Here is a 27,306-nt window from a genome sequence, read left to right on the forward strand (position 1 = left end):
AAAACAAATTAGGCCAAATTACTCACTTGGACTGTGGGTGAAATGTCCATTGTACCCCTAATAAAAAAAAAAATGTTGTGTATTATTATTTTGCATTCATACATGATATTATATACATTGATTACATTAATACATGGCATTCATATCGAGTATAAAGTATAACAAAGTCAAACTTAATCACACTAATTACTTTTTTACTTTTTTGCTGAGCTCTCCTCCACATGAGAATGTGTGTTGCTATCAAGATAATAACGATAACAAGCAAAACAAATGTTATGTAGTTTAACAATCCGGCTTGATTCTCTTGACGAGAAAAATACATTTAAATGGAGAGAATTTTTCAGGTTGCTGACCAGAAACCCCGGACATGAAATGTATAATAACTGTACCTACATTTGGTGCCCTGTGTGAGGAGGACATACTTTTCATAATTTGTCAAAATAAAACATGAATTGTAATCAGCTCTTACAAGGTCTAACCCTTAATGTCCACCCTGGTCTGTTTATTTGAGTTTATCTACTGGCTAAAAAGAACCACACAACATTTTGACATTCAGAAATTAAAACTGGAAACATAGTTCGCTACAAAACTTTCTGTTTCTTTACTTACCATGAATAATGAGATATTCACCATTTCCAAAATATGATTCATTTTACCAGAATATTCCACAACGATATGATTCAACATCAGTATGGGCAACATTCCAAAGGGTCAAATTAAAACTCAAATCATCCATTGCAGCTCAAAACGAGACATCTTTGCAAAATCTCCCTGGAATTGCACTTTTCATAGTAGGCTGTGACATGGGTGCAAGTCCTTGTCCCGGGGTGTTTCAGAGATATCCAGGATAACACTGAGTCTACAGTGGAGAAGCACTCCAGAGTCACAGGTCCCCCTAGGGGCACCGATTCGGTCAGCACAGTCTGATACAATGAGATGCATGGTACCATCTAGAACACACAGGACAGAGGACATACTTGGAGATCAAAATATTTGCCCATGGGGTAAATCATTCAGAGGTAAAGGGCTCATGTTTGATGTAAATGTATCAACTCATGTCCCAATTTCCATAATAGTTACAGTAAAGCCAAGTCAATAAGTTGAGTCAAAGTACAGGACAACGTCAGTTATCTTACAGGAAATAGCTACTGAAACAGAGGAGAAATGGACTAGGAAGTCTAGATATGCACATACAGTACTTAGTGAGATGCAGAATCACCATACAGATGAATAGTGGGGTCATCTTGCAGTCCATCCTGAGTGGTTACTCTCGCCTGCCCTGAACCAAATGGACTGGTGCAGTACTGTGATCAGTAGGCTTCTTGCCTTACAGTTACAGAGAAAGGAACCTTTTTTCTCTGATTGGTGGGAGATACATTAAATCACACCCTTCCTGGTAGCAGTGGTGTGTATTCATGGATGCCAAGGAAGGCCGTACAGACACAGAGGGGCACTGTTTCGTTCGCTTGGATGCTTTGTCCTGTGAGGTACATTCAGCCTCTTGCGAATTGAAGGAAAATGATGCAACACAAAGAGACGAAAGATACATTTTAATAGTCCATTTTTTGGGGAAGCCTGACTGAAGCCAGCTTGGATTTGTCGTCACTTTTATCAAATCCCATTGAGAGTATATGTCATTGATTGTTGTGTCTTGATGTGTTGTTGTCCTCCGGTTGCTAGCTAGCCAGCTAGCTAAAATGGTCCCTTTCCGAAATTATCCATGGATGGAGATAGGGATTTGGACTTGTGGTTTTACTTAATTCTCCATACTAGCCAATAATTATAACGGTGATTCTAATCCTACCATTAATTCATACATTGTTATGCCCCTTGCTTGAGAGGATGGAAGTTCAATATGTAGCTAGATGTAGAAGGCTAATGTTAACTAGCTAACTTTGCCCATGAATGGAAGTTAGGCTAACGAGCAAGCATTTAGCCAGGTAACATTCAGTAGGACAACAAAATATTACAGCGTGTACTGTATGACAGAGTGATAGACTGTTTCATCAACATGAAAGAGAGGAGGATGGCATAGGCGTTTCTTTACAAGGTTAGTAAACTTGTTTTTGTACTTGTACGAACGCGCACTCACACACACACGCACACAGAAATCTGAACCACGGACAGCCACATCATATTTAATGTAGCTTACGTTGATTGGACACAACAGTTTTTGGTATCTTTTAGTTCCAACTGTATTAGACTAAGCAGAGGTGGTTCGATCATGTTGAAATGGTACTGGAATAGTGAAGGCAGCTCCTGTTTTCTTGCGGTAACTCTCCGTGGATCTAAATCAATAGCTGTTTAGTGGTCATTAAGTGTCAGAAACATTAACTGTCTGTTACTGAACATTCAATATTATTTGTGGACTTCACTGGACAGAGGCTGCTATGCGGTTTTGTGATTAAACTAAGGTGAGGTTGACTTTACACTGCCACTGTGTCTTCTTATTATCTCGGCCTTTAGGCCTATATATCACAGTCACAAAGCATATGAATTAACAGGCTATAGAGAAAACAACGCAATTATCACAACACATAGGTTGTAATATGGCTTGGCTTCCCCAGTGTTTTTACCCACGCACCACTACTGCCTGGTAGGTGTGTAAACCCACACTGCACTTCTTACAAAGAGAGCATTTATTGTAAATCATATACATGTTTATCTGTGCCGTATGTGGAGTCAGAGTGATTCTCATGGTCTCTCCTGAAAAATGTATTTGTATCTCAGCAACTCTAAACTTGGTTAAATAACAGTTAAATAAAAAAGCAGTTATTCTGTGATAAGAAATAGATGTGTGTTGGTGTTCCTCCATTTCTAATGTTGTGATGGAGCCTGACACATATTCAGCTAAACTGCTATTCCTTTAATAATATTGTATATTTGTAATTGTGGTGGCAGAGATGTTCTGTAGACAGAGAATAGAGATGAACGGAGTGTATAAATTAATGGTTTATTATGTTAAAAACACACAGTCATACAGCAAAAATGGGATTCTCTATCAGATTATTTCTTACAATAAAAAGCTGTAAAAGGTTATGGCTATTTTATGATCATTACAGGATCATTATATACATCCAGCATACAGACCATGTTAAAATAACAGTTTCTTCGTAACATTTAAAAATCCATACTATTTTTTTGTTACTAAAAGCAGTTCTATTAGGCTATAAATAGTCATATTTCTTCTTGGTGTCCTTGGTGGACTTCTTCTTGGGGGTGAAACTGACAGCTGCGTAGTTCAACACGTCACTGTCTTGATTCTGAGGGGGGTGGAGCCATGAGGAAATACATTAAGATGACAGCATGATCTACTATATAATGTTTATATTCTCCTGTGGAAGAAAACACTCTACAAAAGACATGACTGTTCAGACTGTACAACCACTACAATGACCTGACAGTCAGTGGAACAGAGACAGAAGTTCCATGGAAAAATGAACAAAAATAAGTAGGTTACATCTAGTACAGTGACCTATTACTTCCAAGAAAACTTAACATAAAAAGTACAAATAAGCTGACTTCTAGCTGTAAGGAAAGTTAAATGGCAGTTTCTTGTAAAAACTGAAAGCATACTATATTTATAAATGTTAAAAAATGTACCTGATTGACGTGGGATGTTGGGACATCAGTCCTCCCTTCAAAGAGATTGAAATAGAGGAAGGCCAGCTATTATTTTTTATGACAATCCCATCTCTTTTTAACCTCATGTAGTTAATTAACAGTGCTTACATGATGGACATTTAATTGATCTTTACAGAATGTACATTGCATAGATATGCATGAAACATTAGATACATCAGCTATATCATTAGATACATTGTATACATTAGATATAAAGTAATACCTCTGCTATCTCTGTTCAGAGTCTTGCACAGCGCCCAGACAAGTAGAAGGGTCACTATCCCCAGAACGATGTTGGAGACGACCAATGACAGAACAGTAGGACTCAGATCAAATGGAGGATGATGCTCTGGAACTGTGGAAAGGGTATCAGTAAATTCATATTGTATTCATGGGCACTTAGGAAGATCATCAAACAGTAAAGTATGGCATCAAAAGCTGATGGTGATATTGTATAGCTTGTTGAGACAAATGTATGGGATCATTTGGAGGTAGGCTGTTTGCATGAATATACAGTGTTGTTGGGGATATTTACAGATTAAATGGGATTTACCTTGAATGTCCAGTTTGGTCCCATTCCCAAACAGTATCTCCCCACATGAGGCCACAGCACAGTAGTAAGTCCCAGCATCAGTGAGGCTGAGGTTCCTCTTAGGGAGGTTGAAGACACAGCTCTGTGTAGGAGACCCAGACTCAGAGATCTTCTCACACTGATCACTCCTGTCTCCATGGGTGTAAATGATTCCTGGACGGGATTCTCCTGAGCCATGTCTGAACCAATAGACACTGTGTTCTCCTACACAGGTCTCAGTGTGTATTGTACAGTTCAGAGCCACAGAGTCTCCTGGCTGGACTGACTCAGACACAGGCTGCTGGAGCACAGTCATGTTTCTGGACCCTGAACCTGACAAGAAGTTCAATAAACCCATTGAATCTCTGGAGTATTACTGTAGAAAGTGTTCAAACTCAACATCTCATCTGAATAAGATAATACCTCATATTTACACAGCATATATGTACATTTAGGTTTACAAAAAGGTACCTTTTATTATGAGAATAGCTCCTTCTCCAAACTCCACTTTGTTGCCATAAGCGCTTCCACAGTAGTATGTGCCTGAATCAGAGAGCTGCATGTCTGAGATCTTTAGGTGATTCTTTTCTTGGCCGTTTTCCACTGAGAATCGAGGGTTATCCTTAAACTCAAGGTAAAATGTTGCGTTCCTCTCAAACTTATAGACAGTTGAGAAGAGTTGAAGCTTATCTCCCAAGGGTTGCTTGTACCAGGAGAAATACATGTCCATGTGGCCTTTATAGAAGCAGTGCACAATCACTGCATCTCCAACGTTGGCTGATATGAGACCACCGTCCTGAAGTATGGATGAGGACCCAGTACCAGTTACCACATCTATTAAAGAACATGAACAATATAGTATATTTGCTGTTACATACCCCAAACACAACGTAGAATATTAACATTTTCTGTAATGTATTACATGTGATATCTCATGCATCCAAATCAAGGGCGAACATCTCAAAAGCAGAGATATATAAAAGTTGGACTTACCCATCTCTACAAGAAGTGGAAATATCAGACACAGTGTGAACCTCTTTGCAGTTGTCATCCTCCTCACAACTTGTCTTGAGTGGAAAAAGTCCACCAATGTAGACAACACTTCAACAATGGAGTTGCAGGTGATTGGTCGAACTGGACCCATCATTTTTGTTAACGCCTTATTCCGTTGCGTAAATCTTCTTCACATTGTACAGAGTCATAGAGTATCCAGGCTGGACTGAATCAGACACACACATATTTTATTATAGGTATATTCTTATCCTTAAATATTTAGTCCAAATGTAGTTATAATCATTCAAGTTTGGAATTCATTATTCTTTACCACTACATCTCCTGTTGTCTACGTCAAGAGACTGTTGGTTGTGACCTTTTTGGGAACATGCATACAATGACACTGTCATCCACTAGGGCTTCTGCCACCACACAGTCACTTCACCTCACACAAAAAAAACATCTATTGAAAAAAAAATCTAAATTTCAGAACTTACACTCAATTGGATTGGATGGATAGAATCCCATGATTTTGTTATTGAGGAGGCAGATTCCTCTAGGCCTATAGGTGATGATAATACTTCACAGTTAAAACTGTGTTGTGTTTGACTATGAACTACAGATCTAGGTGAAATGACCTAATAAATAGCTCATTGTGTTTTTTCACAGATTTTAGTCAACTATGTTTAGGTTAGCTGCCTCATCAAAAGAGTTGTTTTAATGTTGTTACAATGGTCAACTTGAAGAGCAAGTAGTATAGCCTATGGTATGAGATAGCTAAGAGTTCTGAGACATCCGGCTGAAAACCACAGAGAGAGAGAGTGAGAGAGAGAGAGAGAGTGAGAGAGAGAGAGAGAGAGAGAGAGAGAGAGTGAGAGTGAGAGAGAGAGAGAGAGAGAGAGAGAGAGCAGAGCAGAGCAGAGAGGAAAGAAAGAAAGAAAGAAAGAAAGAAAGAAAGAAAGAAAGAAAGAAAGAAAGAAAGAAAGAAAGAAAGAAAGAAAGAAAGAAAGAAAGAAAGAAAGAAAGAAAGAAAGAAAGAAAGAAAGAAAGAGAGCAGAGGGTCCTGTGTACAAAGCCAGCAGGCTCTAACAAAGTGTAAATACATCCTCATCTTGTGTTCATTCAAGACCGCAGAGTAACTGTAAATATGTTGCTGTTTGTTTGAGGGCATGTTAGTGGCATGAGAACGGTTTAACACTTCAAATTAAAGCTGTAATACATAACTTTTAAGCAAACGTACCAAATTCACATAGAAATGTGAGTTATATATCTGTCATTCTCATTGAGAGCAAAAATTAAGAAGCGTTAGATCTGTTATAAGTGTGCTATATCTATGCTTCCTACTCTTAAAACAACAATGTGTAACTTTTTGTGTGAACCGGCCAAATTTACATAGAAATGTAGGTTATAGATATTTAATTCTCATTGAAAGCAAGTCTAAGAAGTGGTAGATCTGTTCTATGGTCTCTATTACTAAGCTTCCCGTTCTTAAGTTTAGTTTTTGCGTCTTTTACTTTGGTTTTGTACACCAGCTTTAAACAACTTTTAAATACAATATTTTTGGTAATTGAAAATATATTTCACAGGGGTTTAGATTTTACAATGATTCTCTACACTATGCATTGCTTATTTTGTCACATAAACTGAAATTAGGTGAACTATTAGAATTTTAGCAACCAGGAAATGGCGTAGTGATTTCTGCATATTGCGTCTTTAAAGATCCTGAGTATGACCTTAATAAATACATTCAACTTCCTTTGTCTTTACTGTTGTAAAATGCTTTATTCATCTTATCACAAGCAAGTCCATTTAAAATGAGTTTGGCAGAGAAGCAATGCACTTAATTCAAGTAGCTACAGTAATTATATGTCACAGTAATACAGATAATAATGTTAATAAAGTGGGAGTTGATAAAAAAGATAATTCATTGGACTGTTTCATTCATCCAGTTCTACTGTCTGATCCCAGCATACACCACTGTCTCCATGTGACCTCTCTATCTTCTAGACCTGTTCTTCTTGTTGCTCAGATTCAGAGCTACGTAATGGAGACCCTCCATCTGGGTCCTGTGAGAAACAATTATAAAAGTGGGAGGGGGAAATAATACCACATGTTATTATTTAACATAAACATTTCCATACATATTTCTATGGTAATACAAAATGTAAGGAATTCTACTTACCTCTGCATCTCTAGAAGAGACTGCTGGACATGGTGTCAGAGAGACGGATCCTGAAAAGAAACACCTCAAAGATAAAGATGCAACTCCTTCTTCCCATGCAGATACATCTGTAGACGGTAATGTTAAAGAAGAGCAACTTCTAAAAGGTTGTCACTTACCTCTGCACTGCAGACACTTTCTCTGGTTCATCTTGTACATGATGCAAGCAAGGACAATGATCAGGATTAACTTCTTTGGGACTGGGGGGCAGTATTGAGTAGCTTGGATGAATAAGGTGACCACAGTAAACTGCCTGCTACTCAGGCCCAGAAGCTAGAATATGCATATAATTAGTTAGATTAGATTTGGATTGAAAACACTCTGACGTTTCTAAAACTGTTTGAATTATGTCTGTGAGTAACACAGAACTCATATGGCAGGCAAAAATATGAGAAAATATCCAATCAGGAAGTAGGAAATCTGAGGTTTGTAGTTTTTTTAAGTGATTGCCTATCCAATATACAGTGTCTATGGGGTCATATTGCACTTTCTAAGGCTTCCACTAGATGTCAACAGTATTTAGAACTTTGTTTCAGGCTTCTTCTATGAAGGGGGAGCAAATAAGAGCTGTTTGACTAAGGGGTCTGACAGAATGCCATGAGCTAAGTCATGCGCTCGGCCGTGAGAGCGAGGTCGGTTCTTTTTCATTTCTAAAGACAAAGGAATTGTCCGGTTGAAACATTATTGAAGATTTATGTTAAAAACATCCTAAAGATTGATGCTATACATCGTTTGACATGTTTCTAAGAACTGTAATAGAACTTTTTGGACTTTTTGTCTGAACTAAGTGCTCGCGCATTGTGAATTTGGATTACTGGGCTAAATGCGCGAACAAAAAGGAGGTATTTGGACATAAATTATGGACTTTATTGAACAAAACAAACATTTATTGTGGAACTGGGATTCCTGGGAGTGCATTCTGATGAAGATCATCAAAGGTAAGTGAATATTTATAACACTATTTCTGAGTTTTGTGACACCTCTCCTTCTTTGGAAAATGGCTGTATGTTTTTCTGTGGCTAGGTGCGGACCTAACATAATCACAAGGTGTGCTTTCGCCGTAAAGCCTTTCTGCAATCTGACACAGCGGTTGCATTAACTTCTTGCGTCGAGCCATCCCGGATCCGGGATCGTGACTACAGCCTCAAGCTATTACCATAACGCAAAGTTAACTATTCATGAAAATCGCAAATGAAATGAAATCAATATGCTAGCTCTTAAGCTTAGCCTTTTGTTAACAACACTGTCATCTCAGATTTTCAAAATATGCTTTTGAACCATAGCTAAACAAGCATTTGTGTAACAGTATTGATAGCCTAGCATAGGATTATGCCTGGCATTCAGCATGCAACATTTTCACAAAAACCAGAAAAGCATTCAAATAAAATAATTTACCTTTGAAGAACTTCAGATGTTTTCAATGAGGAGACTCTCAGTTAGATAGCAAATGTTCAGTTTTTACAAAAAGATTATTTGTGTTGACAAATCGCTCCGTTTTCTTCATCACGTTTGGGTAAAAAAAAAAAACGAAAATTAAGTCATTAAAACGCAAACTTTTTTCCAAATTAACTCCATAATATCGACAGAAACATGGCAAACGATGTTTAGAATCAATCCTCAAGGTGTTTTTCACATATCGATCGATGATAAATCCTTCGTGGCAGTTGACTTTCTCTTCTGAAGAAATGGAACGCGCATGGACCTAGAGATTACGCAATAATTTCGACACAGGACACCGGGCGGACACCTGGTAAATGTAGTCTCTTACGGTCAATCTTCCAATGATATGCCTACAAATACGTCACAATGCTGCAGACACCTTGGAGAAACGACAGAAAGGGCAGGCTCATTCCTGGCGCATTCACAGCCATATAAGGAGACATCGGAACACAGCGCCTTCAGAATCTGGGGCATTTCCTTTATGAAACTTCATCTTGGTTTCGCCTGTAGCATTAGTTCTGGGGCACTCACAGATCATATCTTTGCAGTTTTGGAAACGTCAGAGTTTTTTATTTCCAAAGCTGTCAATTACATGCATAGTCGAGCATCTTTTCGTGACAAAATATCTTGTTTAAAACGGGAACGTTTTTTATCCAAAAATTAAAAGATCTATCTCGAAGAAGTTAAGGAGTGGTGTATCTTTAATTGTGTGTTTAACACTTGTATCTTTTATCAATGTTTATGATGAGTATTCCTGTAATTTGATGTGGCTCTCTGCACTTTTACCAGATGTTTGTTTGATTTCTGAATATAACACACCAATTTCAAATGATTTTTTTGGACATAAAGATGAACTTTATCGAACAAAACACACATTTATTGTCTAACATGGAGTCCTGGGAGTGTCATCCGGTGAAGATCATCAATGGTTAGTGATTCATTTTAACGCTATTTCTGTCTTTTGTGACACCTCTCCTTCTTTGGAAAATGGCTGTACATATGTTTTTCTATCGCTAGGTGCTGACCTAACATAATCGCAAACCCTTTTTGAAATCAGACACTGTGGCTGGATTAAAAAGAAGTTTAGCTTTAAAATGGTGTATAATACTTGTATGTTTGAGGAATTGTAATTTTGAGATTTCTGTTGTTTTGATTTTGGCTCCCTGACGCTAGCGTCCCACATATCCCAGAGAAGTTAACAAGAAAGCCAATCCTACATCCAGGCAGTACACCAAGAGAAGAGGGTCTGCCCTATGGCCTGTGGACATTCAAACATTGATAGAGGACGCTCAGAATAGCAAGTAAATGTATATTCTACACAGTAGATTTGTAAAATATATACAAAGAAGCAAGCCATATCACCTACCTTCAATGCCCCACTTGGTCCCATTCCTAAACAGTATCTCCCCAAGAGGGCACAGCAAATCCAAGCATCAGAGAGGCGAAGGTTCCTAGTGGGGATATTCTGTAAATGACTCCTGGACGGGATTCTCCTGATCCATGTCTGAACCAATAGACACTGTGTTCTCCTGCACAGGTCTCAGTGTGTATTGTACAGTTCAAAGTCACAGAGTTTCCTGGCTGGACTGACTCAGACAAAGGCTGCTGTACAACAAGACATGCTGTTGGAATCTGAAAAGAGTGAAAATTAAGATTATGGTGTGTAAATGGTTTTGTCCTGCTAGATGTATCTATTGACAATTTGTAATGTATATTTAGAATTTCATGGATATAAAATGAAAATCTAAAATAAAGAAGTAGGTTAGGTTACCTTTGACAATCGAAACAGCTCCTCCAAATGTGACTTTGCCCACTTCAATAGCAACACATTAGTATGTAGCTCTGTCCCCTAACTGTGCCTTAGAGATGGTCAGGTTAAAGCTGTCAACTCCTCTCTTCACACTCAGACATTTAGTCCCAGTGAAGTCCTTGGTAAAGTTAGATAACTTACCGATTTGTTTGAGAATTAGAAATATTGTAAACAGTGACACCATCTTCGAATATAAAATATTGAGTGAACAAAGGGCTAGTCGGTGATTGGTTGAACTGGACCCAATCTTCTTTGTCGACTTCTCATTCAGACGACCATGGTCTTGTGGTCTATTGCACCATACAGAGTCACACAGTCTACTGGCTGGACTCAGACACAGGAAGCTGTAGAATGCAAGTAAATGAAGGTTTTACTCGTCTGGTGGTTTGTGGTTTTCTCACCTCTCTGGACAGCCCTGGGTCAAAATAGTAGGCTTTGTTTTCTCACCTGCGTCACAATAGTAGGGCTTTTGTTTTCTCACCTCTCTGGACAACCTTGGGTCAAAATAGTAGGCTATTTGTTTTCTCAATCTTACTTTAGTTACACTTGATTTATCTTGCCTCCATTGCAGAAGGCAAGCAAAACCAAGTGTGCCTAAAGTATTTGAAAGAAAACTATTATTATTATCAACTGTTACAGTACTCCAGATGACCCATAGGAGGGCTGTAATATGTTGAACATGTCTTGTATAGTGGTTAAAAGCAATGAGCCAGTACCCAAAAGGTCGCAGGTTCGAATCGCTGAGCCGACAAAGTGAAAAATCTGTGGATGTGACCTAGAGCAAGGCGCTTAACCCTACTTTCTCCAATGAGTTGCTCTGCATAAGAGCGTCTTCTAAATTACTAACATGTAAATGTATAAGAGTGAACAGGGGTAGAGCAGTGAGAGTGTATATGTGATCATTTATTTCACCTTTATTTAACCAGGTAGGCTAGTTGAGAACAAGTTCTCATTTACAACTGCGACCTGGCCTAGAAAAAGCAAAGCAGTGCGACACAAACAACAACACAGAGTTACACATGTAATAAACAAGCATTCAGTCAATAATACAGTAGAAAATGTCTATATACAGTGTGAGCAAATGAGGTAGGATAAGGGAGGTAGGGCAATAAATAGGCCATAGTGGTGAAATAATTACAATATAGCAGGTGATAAACACCTACAGAATAAAACAATTCAATTGTATGTCAGTCTCATTCCCTATCATTCACAGAAACATGCATTATCTGAATTGTAATACCTGAGTGTGCATCACTGATTGGACTGTTATATATTGAACATGTCTTGTAATATAACCAATTCACATGACACACTTTATCCACTCTGTATCACTGTCTGCTTAGTGTGGTTCTTATAGGAGGCAATCTATCAGAAGGAGGATCCTCCTCTATTGGTCTCCTTACAGAGAACCCTGCAGTAGAACCCTGCACTTGTCTGATTGAGAACGTACTAGTTCTCCCATGACATCATCCTAAAATGGCCCCTCCCCCTGAGCAGATATATATATATAGTATAGATGGTTCCGTATTATGACATGAGATGCTTAACTTGGAGAGTTCATTAGCAGTTCTTTGTGGTTTGTAACTGATTTCAGATAACTATATATATCCAAGTAAGTTTATAAAGAACTGGTTTGCTGTGACTGCAAGCTGTCAGTAGAAACATGAACAACAATAACAAATGTGAAAACAACTGACTGACACCAGAATAGACATCCTGCTGAAAACCACAGAGACACAGAGAGCAGGTAGGAGGGTCCTGTGTGTACAAGGCCAACAGGCCTGACCAAAGAATAGATATAGCCTCGTACTTAGAGTAGACCTCAAGTACCTGTGAACTTGTTAGATGTGTGTGGGGGGGATGTGAGTGTCATGCTATCAACACATCTAAAATTAGTTCAAGACATTACTGACTTTTTTTTTTAATTATAAAAAATGACACACCCTAGCACGAGTCATTGTCTTCATCATACAGTTCTCTACTACCGCTTTCATTTTGAGTGATTGTTGCTCCTTGTTACTGAGCTACACTTTATTATAACTACGTTGAGGTTAGTAGTCATGATCCAGGGATGACGACTGTTTGGCCTGTTTGGTGGTTGCTATTTAAAGATGCTGGAAATGATTTCTAACATGTTAGAAATGTGTAATAAGCATTTAATAACTATAGTATCTTGATATGGATTCTTCATAGCCACACACTGTCTTTTTTGGCATTTGTTTGACTGCTATTCCGGCTACACACATGAACTATCACAGAAAGTGAAGTTGTAAATGATACTTCATCCAATTAGGGGACATTTTGAACATTTTGACAACTACAAGTTGCTGCCAACTCTACTGTTGAGGCAGTTATGGGGACTTCCACGTTCACTGCAGCTCCCTGTTGAAAAAGAAACGGATTGCACTTCTGCAAGGTGCACTTATACATATTCACATTTTGTCCATGGTTTGTGACAACTTTTGTTACAAAGTGAATATTGTCAAATTTGAAATCAGTCTCTTAACCATATCAATTCTGTTCAAAGTATATTTAGCTAAGAAGTCCATTTTTAGTTCAGCCTGTTCTTATGGAGAGAGAGAGAGTTGGGCTCTTAGTGACATGGATGTTGGTGGTTTTGATGGTGTGTGAAAAGAGAGTGTGGTGAGGACTGATGGTCATTGCTGGGGGTTAGAGTTGAGTTTACGTGAGTGGAACATCTATTCAGGGCAGTTAGAACACCACAGAGATCTGTGATACAGGATACAGCTAAAAGAAGACAGTTTGAGGGGCTAAAACACCAGCAATAGATACATATTTACAGTTATTATGCAACCAACCTTATGTTTTACATTGAGCATAGGCTTGATATGGTTGTTGCACACTGAATCTGTGGGTGAAAATGTTGTACATATTTAAGGAAAGAGAAAATCAAACAATACCTTTATATGAAAGCAGTTTAATGTTTTAATTGATCAAAATTGAACATCAGTATCAATATAAAATTGAGATGTAAGTAATTGTAACTTACAATGAAAAAGCCACAGTCAAACATACAGTGTAGAAAACACAGAATCAGTGCAAGTTATTAAAGAGGACAGGTTGACATTTCAGTCCATGTTTTGGCGTCTCACACCAGAGTACACAGTGTCTGTCTCCATGGCGCTCCTCTGTCTCCCGGACTTTGGTTTCTTGTGGACGACGTTCAGAGCGGCGTAATGGAGAGTAACAGGCTCTTGATCCTGAGAGGAATAACAAATATTAAAATCTAAATATTTGGTATTATACTAAATATTGCGGTATAGTGAAACAATCCACTAATAAAATGCATTTTTTCATATTTTTGATTGAAGGAAAAATTCATTGATTCAGCAACAACTAAACAAGTGTTAGATCAGGTTACCTGGTTATCATGATTGGGGACTGCAGGAGTACTTGGCTGAAGTTGGGTTCCTTTTAATAAAACACAAATAATCAATATAATCATATTCATAATACAATGAAGACCGTTTATGACCAATTTTGACCAAAACATTTCAACTAATGTTACTGTACCAACAATTGAGAAGCATACTGGATCTTGCACAATATTGTCGCTTACCTATGCACTTGCTCATCTTGTACAAAACACAAGTAAGGACAATGATGAGGAGGACACACAGACCCAACGCTACGCCAAGGCAATACATGAACAGAAGATGGTCCTCCTTACAACCATCTGTGAAATATCAAATAGGGATGGAGACACTGAGACACTGAGGGATAAAGCTATGACAATGTTAGAGACACCAACAAGACTTGGCCTGATCTGAGTCATATTTTATTCTCTCATATACAAAGATATCTGAAGGATATAGAAAAACAATGATATCTGAATGATATAGAAAAGCAAAGATATCTGAATGATGTAGAAATACAAAGATATCTGAATGATGTAGAAATACATTGATATCTGAATGATATAGAAAAACAAAGATATCTGAATGATTTAGAAAAACAAAAGTATCCGAATGTTACCTTGCCTGCAATCTAAAGAATTTTGATTACATAGATTATTATAAAACAGAATGTCAGAAGTATCACGTACGGTCAATGTCCAGCTTGGTCCCGTTCCCGAACAAAATCTCCCCACATGAGGCCACAGCACAGTAGTAAGTCCCAGCATCAGAGAGGCTGAGGTTCCTCTTGGGGAGGTTGTAGACACATCTCTGTGTAGGAGACCCAGTCTCAGAGCTCTTCTCACACTGATCACTCTTGTCTCCATGGGTGTAAATGATTCCTGGACGGGATTCTCCTGAGCCATGTCTGAACCAATAGACACTGTGTTCTCCTGCACAGGTCTCAGTGTGAATTGTACAGTTCAGAGTCACAGAGCCTCCTGGCTGGACTGACTCAGACACAGGCTGCTGGAGCACAGACATGCTGTTGGACTCTGAGTCTGAAGAGAGTGAGTAACTAAAGTAAAACTAACTGGGTGAAAAACACGAAAAGCCATGTATTCATCACTAGCATTTGATGAAGCAGTTGTACAATCATGCCAATATACAGCACCACACATTTTGAAATTGAAGATGCAAATGTTTGGTTACCTTGGACAATTAAAACAGTTCCCTCTCCAAATGTGAGCTCATAGATGGCTGAAGTAAAACAATAGTATGTAGCTGAGTCCCCTGGCTCTGTCTTGGATATGGTCAAGTTATAGCAGTAGTCTCCTCTCCTCACACCCAAACGTTCGGTCTCAGTAAAGTCCTTGATAAAGTTGTTGGAATAATAACTCTCTTGGCCAACATAAAGAGATGATGCCATGAGGAGGGGTTCCTGTCCAAAACTCTGCTTGAACCAATCAAACCTGGTCACCGACAATTTGGGACAAAAGCAAGTGAGAGTCACAGTGCCTCCCAGCTCAGTAACCATCACAGGTGTTGGTTGGATTACGTTTGGTTTGGTAAAAGCAGAAACTGTCAAAGCAAACAAACAAAATCGATCAAAGACAAAGACATAGATAAACCATTTCTAGCATTACAGACAGAACGTCCACTTCGCTTATCAAATTCAAACTACACACTACAAATGATTAAAAAAGGAACTAAATTAAAATGTCTTACACTTACACAAGTTGATGTAAAACATAAATACTTCTCTATTCATCATTGTAACATTAGTCCCTTCTGCACTGTATAATGTGTGGGTCTGACAGTGGGACACTTTATATGCACCTAATATAGGAGGGCACTTTACATGTACCTTTCATGCAGTAGGAGGGAACACTGAAACGAGAGATGTTATTGGCTGACTGAAATCTTAGAAGTGTGTCCTCTGGCTCGCCATAGTCTGAGCTTCTCCGGAATTACTTTTTCAAGAAGACAACATATAGAAGGTCAGTTACTGGATCAAGCCAATCAAAAATTTGCTTGATACAGCTGCTTCTTTTTTGAGAGAAATTAAACATTTACTGAAATGATTTCTCTTTTGATGTTTGGAAAGGAAACAGTGAATGATCTTTAGTGCTGCTAATACTACCAACCCAGCCCAGCCTAAGGGTTAAAGTCATCCATAATGTAAATATACACACCACTGCATAAAATATGCATTTCTGGCTCTTAATTTTCATCACAAGCCTACACAAACAAACACTCATATTAGTTGTAACCGCAATAGCATTGAATAATATATAATAAATATAATAATAATAAATATATAATATATATTTGTTGGTGTCACACCCTGTTTCCCCTGTCTTTGTGCTTTTCCCCACCCCCCTCCAGGTGTCACCCATCTTCCCCATTATCCCCTGTGCATTTATACCTGTGTGCTCTGTCTGTTGCCAGTTTGTCTAGTCAGGTCTTACCAGTGTTCTTTCCCCTCTTCCTGATTTCTCAAGTTTCTGTTTCCCCAGTTCTGACCATACTGCCTGCCTGACCCCAAGCCTGCCTGCCGCTCTGTACCTGCCCGACTCTGACCCGATTACAAACCTCTGCCTTCCCTGACCCCGAGCCTGCCTGCCGTTCTGTACCTTTCTGACTCTGCCCTGGATTGCGGACCTCGGCCTGCCCTTGACCTGTCTTTTGCCTGCCCCCTGCTTGGGTCAATACACATCTGTGATTCTGGCCGTCTGCATCTGGGTCTTATCCTGAGTTCTGATAGTTGGCTTAATTTCAAACCTTTGATTGTTACCAATACTTTCATTTTTTTTCATGAAGGGAAAGTTGACAGCCAATCTTTATCTGCACTTTGTCCTCTTGTTGAATGCTTTAGGGCTCTTAAACTTTTTCAGTTCGAGACCCAAATGAGAAATCAACCGCCAACGACTCAAAATAAGAAGACAGTGTGATTATACAGTAGATGTATTCTCATAACTCAGGACCCATAGTTTAGGAAACCCTACATAGTTTATGGTTTGGAAAATTATTTTAGCTTGTGGTTTGTATTCTTGACATTGTACATCTAATTGACCGGCAGGGGTCTTGTCACGCCCTGACCTTAAAGATCCTTTTTATGTCTCTATTTGGTTTGGTCAGGGTGTGATTTGGGGTGGGTATTCTATGTTCTATTATTTGTATTTCTATGTTTTGGCCTGGAAGGGTTCTCAATCAGGGACAGCTGTCTATCGTTGTCTCTGATTGAGAACCATACTTAGGTAGCCCTTTTCCCACCTGTCTTTGTGGGAAGTTGACTTTGTTTATGGCACATAGCCTTTTAGTGTCATGGATTGTTTGGTAGTGTTTATTCTTTTGTTTGGCATCTTTTGTTTGGCATCTTTTCTAATACAAATAATATGTACGCTCACCACGCTGCAACTTGGTCCTCTTCATTCAACAGCCGTGACAGGTCTGGTGTTTACCATCCAGATGAAGAGAGGTATGTAAAGAGCCCCCCCCCACCCTCACCCAGGCATTTACTCTTACACACAAATATTTTCCCCATACTATCTGTTGGCAGGTGGACTGAAAATCTGGTGAGACATTGAGAGAGCATAAGGGACATTTCATCCCCCCGTGTTAGTCTATGAGAGACCCAGTGATGTTCACCTCAGCAGGTCTCACTCTACACTGAGCTGCTACTTCCTGTCAGTCACACCACAGGAAGTGATGCGTACCCTCACTGGCCCCTCCTACTTCAGACCCCATCATATTCTCCTTATAAGGTGCTTCTCAGAATAGGGGGCTGTGATTAGTGCAAAGCCAAGACAGGAAATACTAAGGGGGGAATGCATCATGACAAAGGCCATTTTGGTTTAACTCTTTATTTGTCTTCATAAGTGATCAGTATAATACTATTGTCTACTCCTGGGTACTTTGCCCCTCGAGGTCACCCTATAAATAAATTACCACATCACTGACACACACAACAGAGATCTAAATTAAGAGAGGCCAAAAGATGCAACTGCTCCTCTGCGACCATTAAACCGTTGTGTTTTGACTTCTAACTCCCCCTCTCTAACCACACCCTGTACCACTGAGCTGTGTGACCTAACTTGTTGGAGAGGGCTACAGTAGCACTGTTGTACAACTCACAAACACTACAGCGATATTTACTGATTTACATTTCAATACATTTAATATAACTACAAAAATACAATATAGCAAGATTTCAACTTTTATTCAAAGATATGGACAACTAATTTTCCTCTTCCATCCTCCTCCACTTTATCATCTTGTAGCAGCATACACTACATGGGGGTCCAGCTCCTTCTCTCTTCTCTTCTCCAGCTTCCTCTTCTTGGAGGTGAAATTCAGAGCGGCATAATTCAATGCATCTGGGTCTTGGTTCTGTAGATTTGCAAGCTACAATTTTAATTTTCTCAGTTTCTGAATGGCTTATATTTCAGTATTTAATCATGCAGTATTTACCTGATCATTTTGTGGTTGTCTTTGAGAATCAGGTCCTGAATATAATATAAAAGAGAGACGAGAACAGATTAATGGATCATTCTGTCAATGGTGTATTGGAGGCGAAGTCAGGTGCAGGAGAGCAGAGTTTAATGAACAGGCGCACTTTTATTAAAGTTCCAAAAACGAGAGCACTACATGAATCAAACACGCTCAAAAGACAGAACATAAAAGTAAAGCGCGTAAACTAACACCACATAACATGAAACAATTACACACAAAACATGATGGGAAACAGAGGGTTAGATACAAGTAGATTGATTGAAGAAATGAAATCCAGTTGTGCATGGAAACGAGACAAGACAAGACAAATGGATATATGAAAATTGGAGCGGTGATGGCTAGAAAGCCAGCGAAGTTGATCATCAAACGCCGCCCGAACAAGGAGAGGAGCCGACTCCGACACATTTCATTCTAGTGAAAACATCCCTATTTGAAGTGTAGTTCACAGGTCCTATATGATCATGATGTGGGTTCCTACCTGTGTTGTTTCTGTTTGAGTCTCGTCTGATCTTGAGGACCAGGATGAGGATGACTATAGGTAGAACAGCAGTCACAACACCCAGGATCACAACCAGGGGAAGGAGGTACATGGTTCCATCATCATCCTCTCCTACTAGACTGATAGTTCCATTACAGTGTCCTATTAGATTACATTTTATTAAATCACTTGATGGTCCTTTAATGAAAGACAAAAAAATGTTGCTTTATTGTTTCTTAGTTATTCTTTTTTTTTTATCTACATGAGAATGAAATAAACTCACTCTCTTTAGATGACTCTGGTATTTCCTCAAATCCGTTGTGCACTTTAACATTGAGATTAGTAAAAAATAAAAAAGTATTTTTTTCTCAAAAATATAATGATAAAAATATGTCCAGTAATGGTTTGCCTTAGTCATGAAACAAACTCCTAACAAGGTTGATAAGCATTTTCAAATGTATCAAAAGCCAGATAAATAGTTGAAAACTAACCTTTTTGCGTTGACAAAGAACATGTGGCAATGTGGATACAATGCACAGACATACAGGCCACAGTCAGCTATTTACACTTTTGTGATTTTGAGAAAGAGAGTGGTGTTGTTGCTGAACATTTCAGAATGTTCCTTTGAAAACCATTATGAAGATCAGGTGTTGAAGCCACACTGTACATAGACGAGAGACACACAGCTTGTTTGACCTTGCTTGCTTGAACCATACTGTGTGTCCCACAGCCGTTGTAACATTGGAGCACTGCAAGGTGATGGTATCCCCAGTACGGACCTCCATAGTCTGACACTGAGAAACCAAAACAGAGACCAAACCTGAAACACAAAGCACTAAGTCCTACATTAATGATTAGAATCATTGATATCACATGTACATGTTAGAAGAAGTGCATGTCAGGAAGAAGTGCTGCACTGAACATTCTGGTTATACATGATGGATGCAGTCAATCTTACTCTGTCTCCATGATAGATTTAACAGTAGTTTACTTACTCAATCCATAGAGCAGTAGAGCTGGTAGGAAGGTTCTCGCCATTCTGTGTGTAGATCTATTCTCTTTTGTCTGGTTGTGAATCAGAGAACACTTCTTTATTCAGAGTGAGATCAAAGTGGATTTCATTGGTAGGGGGCATGGTAGATTGGTATTGGAACACAATGTCTATTTACAGAAAGCAGAATTGGCAAAGACGTTTTATGTGGAGTGTGAAAACAAAAATTTTGCATATTTGTGTTGAATCTAAATGGAAATAGGTGTTTGGATTCAGATGGGTTCATATAGGTCTAAAGGTTGCAACCCCATTTAGTGTCTGTCCCCTGATTTAAAAATGGGGCCACGAGAAAAAAATCGGAAATAAAATGTACAAAATCGCTCTTGGTTCATAGAACTGGGGTTACGTCAGTAACCTCCAGGAGACGCAAGTTGCAGTTGTAATAAACAGAGCGGTTTCTGTTCCTTCCTACAAATGTGTCTCTATCTTTTGATAGAGACTTTGATTACATCACTGTTTTTACATGGTGGGTCTCGAAAAATGTTGGATATCAAAATGGGGTTGCAGGCCAAAAGAGTGTGGGAAGAGATGATATAGGTGTTTGGGTTTAGTGGGGTTCAGATACAGTACCCGTCAAAAGTTTGGACACACCTACTCATTCAAGGGTTTTTCTTTATTTTTTTACTATTTTCTACATTGTAGAAATTCCATATGTGTTATTTCATAGTTTTGATGTCTTCACTATTATTCTACAATGTAGAAAACAGTAAAAAATAAAGAAAGACCCTTGAATGAGTAGGTGTGTCTAAACTTTTGACTGGTTCTGTATGTGTTTGGTGGGGTTCATAGAGGACCACAAGGCTTCACCCTACAGATGGATTATACATGTTCAAACTAACTATCCACCAGCCCTCACCCTTAAGCCCTCGCCGAACTCTAACCCTAGGCCTAACCTCAGCCCCACAGACGCTGTCATTTTTTTTGTACTTGCTTCTCGTCTCCCAGCATCTGTCCTTGCACTGTGGTTGATGCGCTTGATACCTTTCTAATGTCAGCTAGAAACAAACTGAAGGAAATGGGATTTAGCTAACGCCTAAAGACATCTCTTTTCACGTTTGAGTCCAAATCTGATGATGCACAATACTGCAGTTGAAGCGACCGATCACACATAGGCATGTAATTATTACTGTTCTATTTCAGTTAACTTGAAAAGATTGTTCATTAATGTATAAAATAGTTTAGATATAGTGTAAAAATCTCAAACATATAAGAAAGTTAATCATCATCTGATTATTCAGGACTTTATTCACTTCAGAGTTCACTGTTCGAAGCAGGACTGATGATACAGTAGGTGTCCTCTTCCTTCTCTCTGCTGGTCTCAGAACAGCCAATCAGCCCTGGGGACTATCATTCCAGCCATTTAAAACCTCTTTGGGAAAGGGGGCGGTATTTTCACATCCGGATGAAAAGCGTGCCCAAAGTAAACTGCCTGCTGCTCAGGCCCAGAAGCTAGGATATGCTAGGATATAATTGGTCGATTTGGATGGAAAACACTCTAAAGGTTCTAAAACTGTTAAAATAATGTCTGTGAGTATAACAGAACTTATTTGGCAGGCGAAACCCCGAGGACAAACCATCCACGAGTTGACTGTGTTTTCTATGAGGAACTAGATTTGAGGCACCTGGTTGCAGTTCCTATAGCTTCCACTAGATGTCAACAGTCTTTAGAAATTGGTTGATGTTTTTCCTTTGAGAAATGAAGAAGTACGGCTATTCAGAATGAGAGTCAAGCCAAGTGGACTCTTTTATTTGGGGCGAGCGACCTGTAGCTCGCTCCACTTTGATTTTATCCGCTATTGAACACAGTATATTCCATCTTAAATTTGATCGATTATTTATGTTTTAGGATACCTAAGGATGGATTATGAAAGTTGTTTGAAATGTTTGGACAAAGTTTACAGGTAACTTATTAGAACTTTTGTTGTGATGTTGGGCGAGTTGGAACCAGTTTCTCTGAATCAAACGCGCCAAATAAATTGACATTTTGGGGATATAAAAAAGGAGTTTATCGAACAAAAGGACCATTTGTGATGTTTCTGGGACATATTGGAGTGCCAACAGAAGAATATCTTCAAAGGTAAGGCATGAATTCTATTGTTATTTCTGACTTTACTGTCGCACCTGCTTGGCTGAAATATGATTTTCATGTGTTTTTATGGTGGGTGCTGTCCTCAGATAATCGCATGGTTTGCTTTTGCCGTGAAGCCTTTTTGAAAACTGACACAGTGGCTGGATTAACAAGAAGTTAAGCTTTATTTTGGTGTATTGCACTTGTGATTTTATGAAAGTTAAATATTTCTAATCATTTAATTTGAATTTCGCACTCTGCAATTTCACTGGATGTGTCGAAACGTTCCACTAGCGGAACGTCTAGCCGTAACAGGTTTTAAGACAGCCAATCCCCTGCCTCTAACAGACAGAATGACTAGTATATACCAGTGGCAGTCGGTGCCGTTTAAGGGCGGATGATAATGTTTTATTATGAACATGGCCTTATTTCTATTACAACATTCATATTCCATTCACCCAGCTCAATGAAACATTGATAGGTTTAGGTTACTACATGATACTCAAATGTTCCCTGTACCCATCATGAGGTTGCTACAACCTAGCCTATGAATGAAAGTTTACAACGTAGGTGCACAGGTCGAGAGAATATTTTGTAATCAAGGTGACAAACAGTGACACATTTAATACCGTCTTGCACACTCTTGCCTGCATCTAGTAATGATTAGTCCAATAGTTGCAAACGAGAGGTTTTATTGGACAAATTCAGGTATGTTTATCCCCGTTTAGTTTAGTTTGCTTCCGTTTAGGAACGTTTTCCAACAGAATAAGCGCAATCAATACACCCATGATCGCACGCAAACATAGTTAACTTTCATTGCAGCCACGTACAAACACCTTGTTGTATATATAATTAATTAATTACTCTCCTCCTCTCACCTTTTCCCTTTACTTGTGGACATCAGTGCACAACACATCAGCTGTCTGTGACCAGGAGAAAAAATCTCTCCAAGCCAAACCTTCATATCATGACCGCTAACCTCTGCACACAGCCTACATCGTTGTCACCATATCATCTAACTTCATAGTCAACATAACTACTAGAATAAACCCGTTAATGCGCTATAAAAATGTAGTACAGTGTGTACACTCAGTTGCAAGCAGTTTAGCTGTTACAATGGTGGGCCCAGGTGGTAAAACCTTGACTGGAAGACTTCCCGTGTTGGATAACCATAGTCAGGTAACTAACATAGCATCCCTCTCCATTTGAGCCGGGTGTTTGAGTAGGATAAACTTGGTAGCTGCATTCGATGCTAACTAAGTGAAAGTGAACAAAATATATACTTCGAAATATAGCTAGCTCTCTCTCTCTCTCTTTTGTTGTCGTAATTACTTTGTAAGTCTATGGAAGGGGGTGAGAACCATGAGCCTCCAAGGTTTTGTATTCAAGTCAATGTTCCCAGAAGAAGAGAGAAGCAAGCAGTCCTGCAGCTACACAATAGTTCTGCCTGACAGAGTGCTGCTGAAACTACTGTAGAACTTCTGTCACGACTTCTGCCGAAGTCGTTGCCTCTCCTTGTTCGGGCGGTGCTCGGCGTTCGACGTCACCGGTCTTCTAGCCATCATTGATCCATTTTTCATTTTCCATTGGTTTTGTCTTGTCTTCCCACACACCTGTTTTCAATCCCATTCATTACCTGTTGTGTATTTAACCCTCTGTTTCCGCTCATATCTTTGTCAGAGATTGTTTATTTGTCAGTGTAGTGTTGTTGTTGTATAGGTGCGCGACGGGTCTTCGTACCCATATTTGTTTATGTTCTTTTCCTGGTTAGTGTTATGGAGCATGTTACTATGACATTATTAAAAGACTCCATTTTACACTCCGTTTGACTCTCCTGCGCCTGACTTCCCTGCCACCTATACACATATGCCTGACAGAATCTCTGACCAACAATATGAAGTCAGCAGGAGAGGACACTATGCTCATGGAGCTGGAGGAACGCGTTCAGGAACAAGCGAGGGAGCTTGACTGTATAAGCTCCATCATGGATCGCATTGTCCAGAATATGGATCGCTGGGAGAGACAGGGAGTTTCCCCAGCGCCACCACCACCACAATCTCCCTTGAACGTTTTTTCCTCTCCGGAATCGAAGATCCATTTATCCCTACCCACGGGATACAACGGAGATACTGCCGGCTGCCAGGGTTTCCTCCTTAAGCTGAATTTATATCTAGCCACGGCCTCCCCAGTACCATCTGACCGTGAGAAGAGTTACGCCCTCGTCTCATGCCTCACCGGGAAAGCCCTGGAATGGGCCAGCACTGTGTGTAGAAGGGAGGATGCTGCGTTGGACCATTTTGAGGAGTTCACCCACCAATTCCGGATAGTATTCGATCATCCACCTGAAGGCAAAGCAGCGGGGGAGCTCCTCTATCATCTGAGGCAGGAGACGAGGAGTGCACAGGAGTTTGCTTTGGAGTTTAGGACCTTGGCTGCCGGCGCTGGATGGAGCGACAGGGCCCTGATCGACCATTACCGTTGTAGTCTACGCGAGGATGTCCGTCGGGAGCTGGCCTGTAGAGACACCACCCTTACCTTCGACCAGCTGGTGGACATGTCCATCAAGCTGGACAACATGCTGGCTACTCGTGGACGTCTAGATCGGGGTCTGGTTGTTCCATCCTCTCGCACCCTCTCTCCAGAACCTATGGAATTGGGAGGGATGGTGCGCAGGGAGACCGGAGGGGGTTCCCGCTCGAGCACCATTCATGGTCGCAGAGGGCACACTGCTGGTCAGTGCCGGGTTGGTTCCTCTGGGAATAGAGAAGGCAGGCAGGGCATTCTGGCATCACCCCAGGTGAGTAGGCACCATTCTCATCCAGAGCCCTCTGCTGCACTAATGTTTGTCTCTGTCTCTTTTCCTGATTTTTCACTGCATTCCCAGTATAAGACGCTAGTAGATTCAGGTGCGGCTGGGAATTTCATTAATAAAAGTCTAGCTTATAGTTTAGGGATCCCTATTGTTCCTGTGGATATGCCTTTCCCTATTCATGCCTTAGATAGTCGACCATTAGGGTCAGGGTTTATCAGGGAGGTAACCGCACCTTTGTGTATGATAACGCGGGAGGGTCACAAGGAGAAGATTAGTCTTTTCCTTATTGATTCTCCTGCGTATTCTGTGGTGCTAGGCCTACCCTGGTTAGCTTGCCATAACCCCACTGTTTCTTGGCCACAGAGGGCTCTCACGGGGTGGTCGCGAGAATGCTCAGGTAGGTGTTTAGTGGTTTCCGTTGGTGCTACTACGGTGGAAAGTCCAGACCAGGTCTCCACCGTGCGCATTCCCCCCGAATATGCCGATTTGGCTCTCCCTGTTATGCAGGTGAGTGAGGACCCAAAAGCGGTTTAACAGAAACAGAGTCCTTTAAATGTCAAAACACAGGGAAGACATAGATCCTCTTCAGATGTATTGAATGGCAAAATAGACAACCCGCAGAGAGGGCTACAAATAAATCATAAAGTCCTTCTGGTATTACTGAAGAGTCCCCTTCTTAGCAGCAGAGGAGAATAGCTGGGTTAGCGGCGACAGACTGCTGGTCTCCCTGGGTAGGCGCGGGTTGTAGAGGACAGAGGTACCTGATCACACGTAGCATCAGAAGAACAGGCAGATTCCGACAGGACGAGACAAGGGTGAAGCAAACGAGACGATAGTTTGGTTCTGGCATGAGAAACTCAAACGAGAATCTGACAAAGACAGAAGCAGGAACAGAGAGAGAAATAGAGAACTAATCAGAGGGAAAAAAGGGAACAGGTGGGAAAAGGGTGAACGAGGTAGTTAGAGAAGATGAGGAACAGCTGGGGGAAGGAAAGGAAGAGAAGGTAACCTAATACGACCAGCAGGGGGAAACGGAGTGAAGAGAAAGAACAGGAACAAGACATAACATGACAATACATGACACTCGCTGCATATCCCAAGAGTCACGTGTATCCCCTGTCGCAAGCGGAGACGGAGGCTATGGAGACATATGTCTCTGAATCTCTGCATCAGGGGTTCATTCAGCCATCCATTTCACCCGTCTCTTCGAGTTTCTTTTTTGTAAAAAAAAAGGATGGCGGTTTACGCCCGTGCATTGATTATCGAGGTCTGAATAAAATCACAGTGAAATATAGTTACCCGCTACCTCTGATTTAATACGGTTATTGAGTTAATGCACGGGGCACGTTTTTTCACAAAATTGGATCTCAGGAGTGCGTACAATCTGGTGCGTATTCGGAAGGGTGATGAGTGGAAGACTGCATTTAGCACCACCTCAGGTCATTATGAGTACCTTGTCATGCCATATGGGTTGATGAATGCTCCATCAGTTTTCCAATCATTTGTAGATGAGATCTTCAGGGACTTGCACGGGCAGGGTGTAGTGGTGTATATCGATGATATTCTGATATACTCTGCTACATGCGCTGAGCATGTGTCTCTGGTGCGCAGGGTGCTTGGTCGCCTGTTGGAGCATGATCTATATGTCAAGGCTGAGAAATGCTTGTTCTTCCAACAATCCATCTCCTTCCTAGGGCATCGGATTTCCACTTCAGGAGTGGAGATGGAGAGCGACCGCATTACAGCCGTGCGTAATTGGCAGACTCCAACCACGGTAAAGGAGTTGCAGCGTTTTTGGGGGTTTGCCAATTACTACCGGAGGTTTATCTGGGGTTTTGGTCAGGTGGCAGCTCCCATTACCTCACTGCTAAAGGGGGGCCCGGTGTGCTTGCGGTGGTCGGCTGAGGCGAACAGGGCCTTTGAGCACCTGAAGACTCTGTTTACCTCGGTGCCTGTGCTGGCTCATCCGGGTTCCCTCTTTGCCATTCATAGTGGAGGTGGACGCATCCGAAGCTGGGATAGGAGCAGTGCTCTCTCAGCGTTCGGGTACGCCACTGAAGCTTCGCCCCTGTGCTTTCTTTTCGAAGAAGCTCAGCCCAGCGGAGCGAAACTATGATGTGGGGAACCGAGAGCTGTTAGCTGTCGTAGAAGCCTTGAAGGTGTGGAGGCATTGGCTTGAGGGGGCTAAACACCCTTTTCTCATCTGGACTGACCACCGCACTCTGGAGTACATCCGGCAGGCGAAGAGATTGAATCCTCGCCAGGCAAGGTGGGCCATGTTTTTCACTCGTTTTGTGTTTACTCTTTCTTACAGACCAGGCTCCCAGAACGTTAAGGCAGACGCATTGTCTCGGCTGTATGACACAG

The 27,306-nt window shown here is 40.5% G+C and overlaps 2 protein-coding genes and 1 long non-coding RNA gene across 3 annotated transcripts; all 3 read right to left on the bottom strand.

Moving 5' to 3' along the window:
* Positions 1-2,934: 2,934 nt before the first annotated feature.
* LOC115133495 (uncharacterized) lies at positions 2,935-6,036 on the bottom strand. The gene is made up of 6 exons (XM_065021873.1): positions 5,189-6,036; positions 4,667-4,991; positions 4,178-4,528; positions 3,848-3,979; positions 3,604-3,638; positions 2,935-3,263 (listed from the first exon to the last, which is right to left on the bottom strand). The coding sequence occupies exons 2-6, from the start codon at positions 4,923-4,925 to the stop codon at positions 3,168-3,170; spliced, it is 873 nt and encodes a 290-aa protein (XP_064877945.1). The 5' UTR covers positions 4,926-4,991; positions 5,189-6,036; the 3' UTR covers positions 2,935-3,167.
* A 908-nt stretch (positions 6,037-6,944) lies between these two features.
* Positions 6,945-10,953, bottom strand: LOC115133503 (uncharacterized). Its single transcript, XR_003864210.2, has 4 exons — positions 10,621-10,953; positions 10,216-10,481; positions 7,371-7,420; positions 6,945-7,254 (listed from the first exon to the last, which is right to left on the bottom strand). It is a non-coding gene; the product is annotated as an uncharacterized LOC115133503 (long non-coding RNA).
* A 2,645-nt stretch (positions 10,954-13,598) lies between these two features.
* On the bottom strand, positions 13,599-15,989 carry LOC115133499 (uncharacterized). The gene is made up of 6 exons (XM_029666769.2): positions 15,750-15,989; positions 15,228-15,596; positions 14,726-15,076; positions 14,240-14,356; positions 14,042-14,091; positions 13,599-13,880 (listed from the first exon to the last, which is right to left on the bottom strand). The coding sequence occupies exons 1-6, from the start codon at positions 15,787-15,789 to the stop codon at positions 13,749-13,751; spliced, it is 1,059 nt and encodes a 352-aa protein (XP_029522629.2). The 5' UTR covers positions 15,790-15,989; the 3' UTR covers positions 13,599-13,748.
* Positions 15,990-27,306: the final 11,317 nt, after the last annotated feature.

This window comes from Oncorhynchus nerka, linkage group LG8 (genome assembly GCF_034236695.1).
Source record: "Oncorhynchus nerka isolate Pitt River linkage group LG8, Oner_Uvic_2.0, whole genome shotgun sequence".
Classification (NCBI taxonomy): domain Eukaryota; kingdom Metazoa; phylum Chordata; class Actinopteri; order Salmoniformes; family Salmonidae; genus Oncorhynchus; species Oncorhynchus nerka.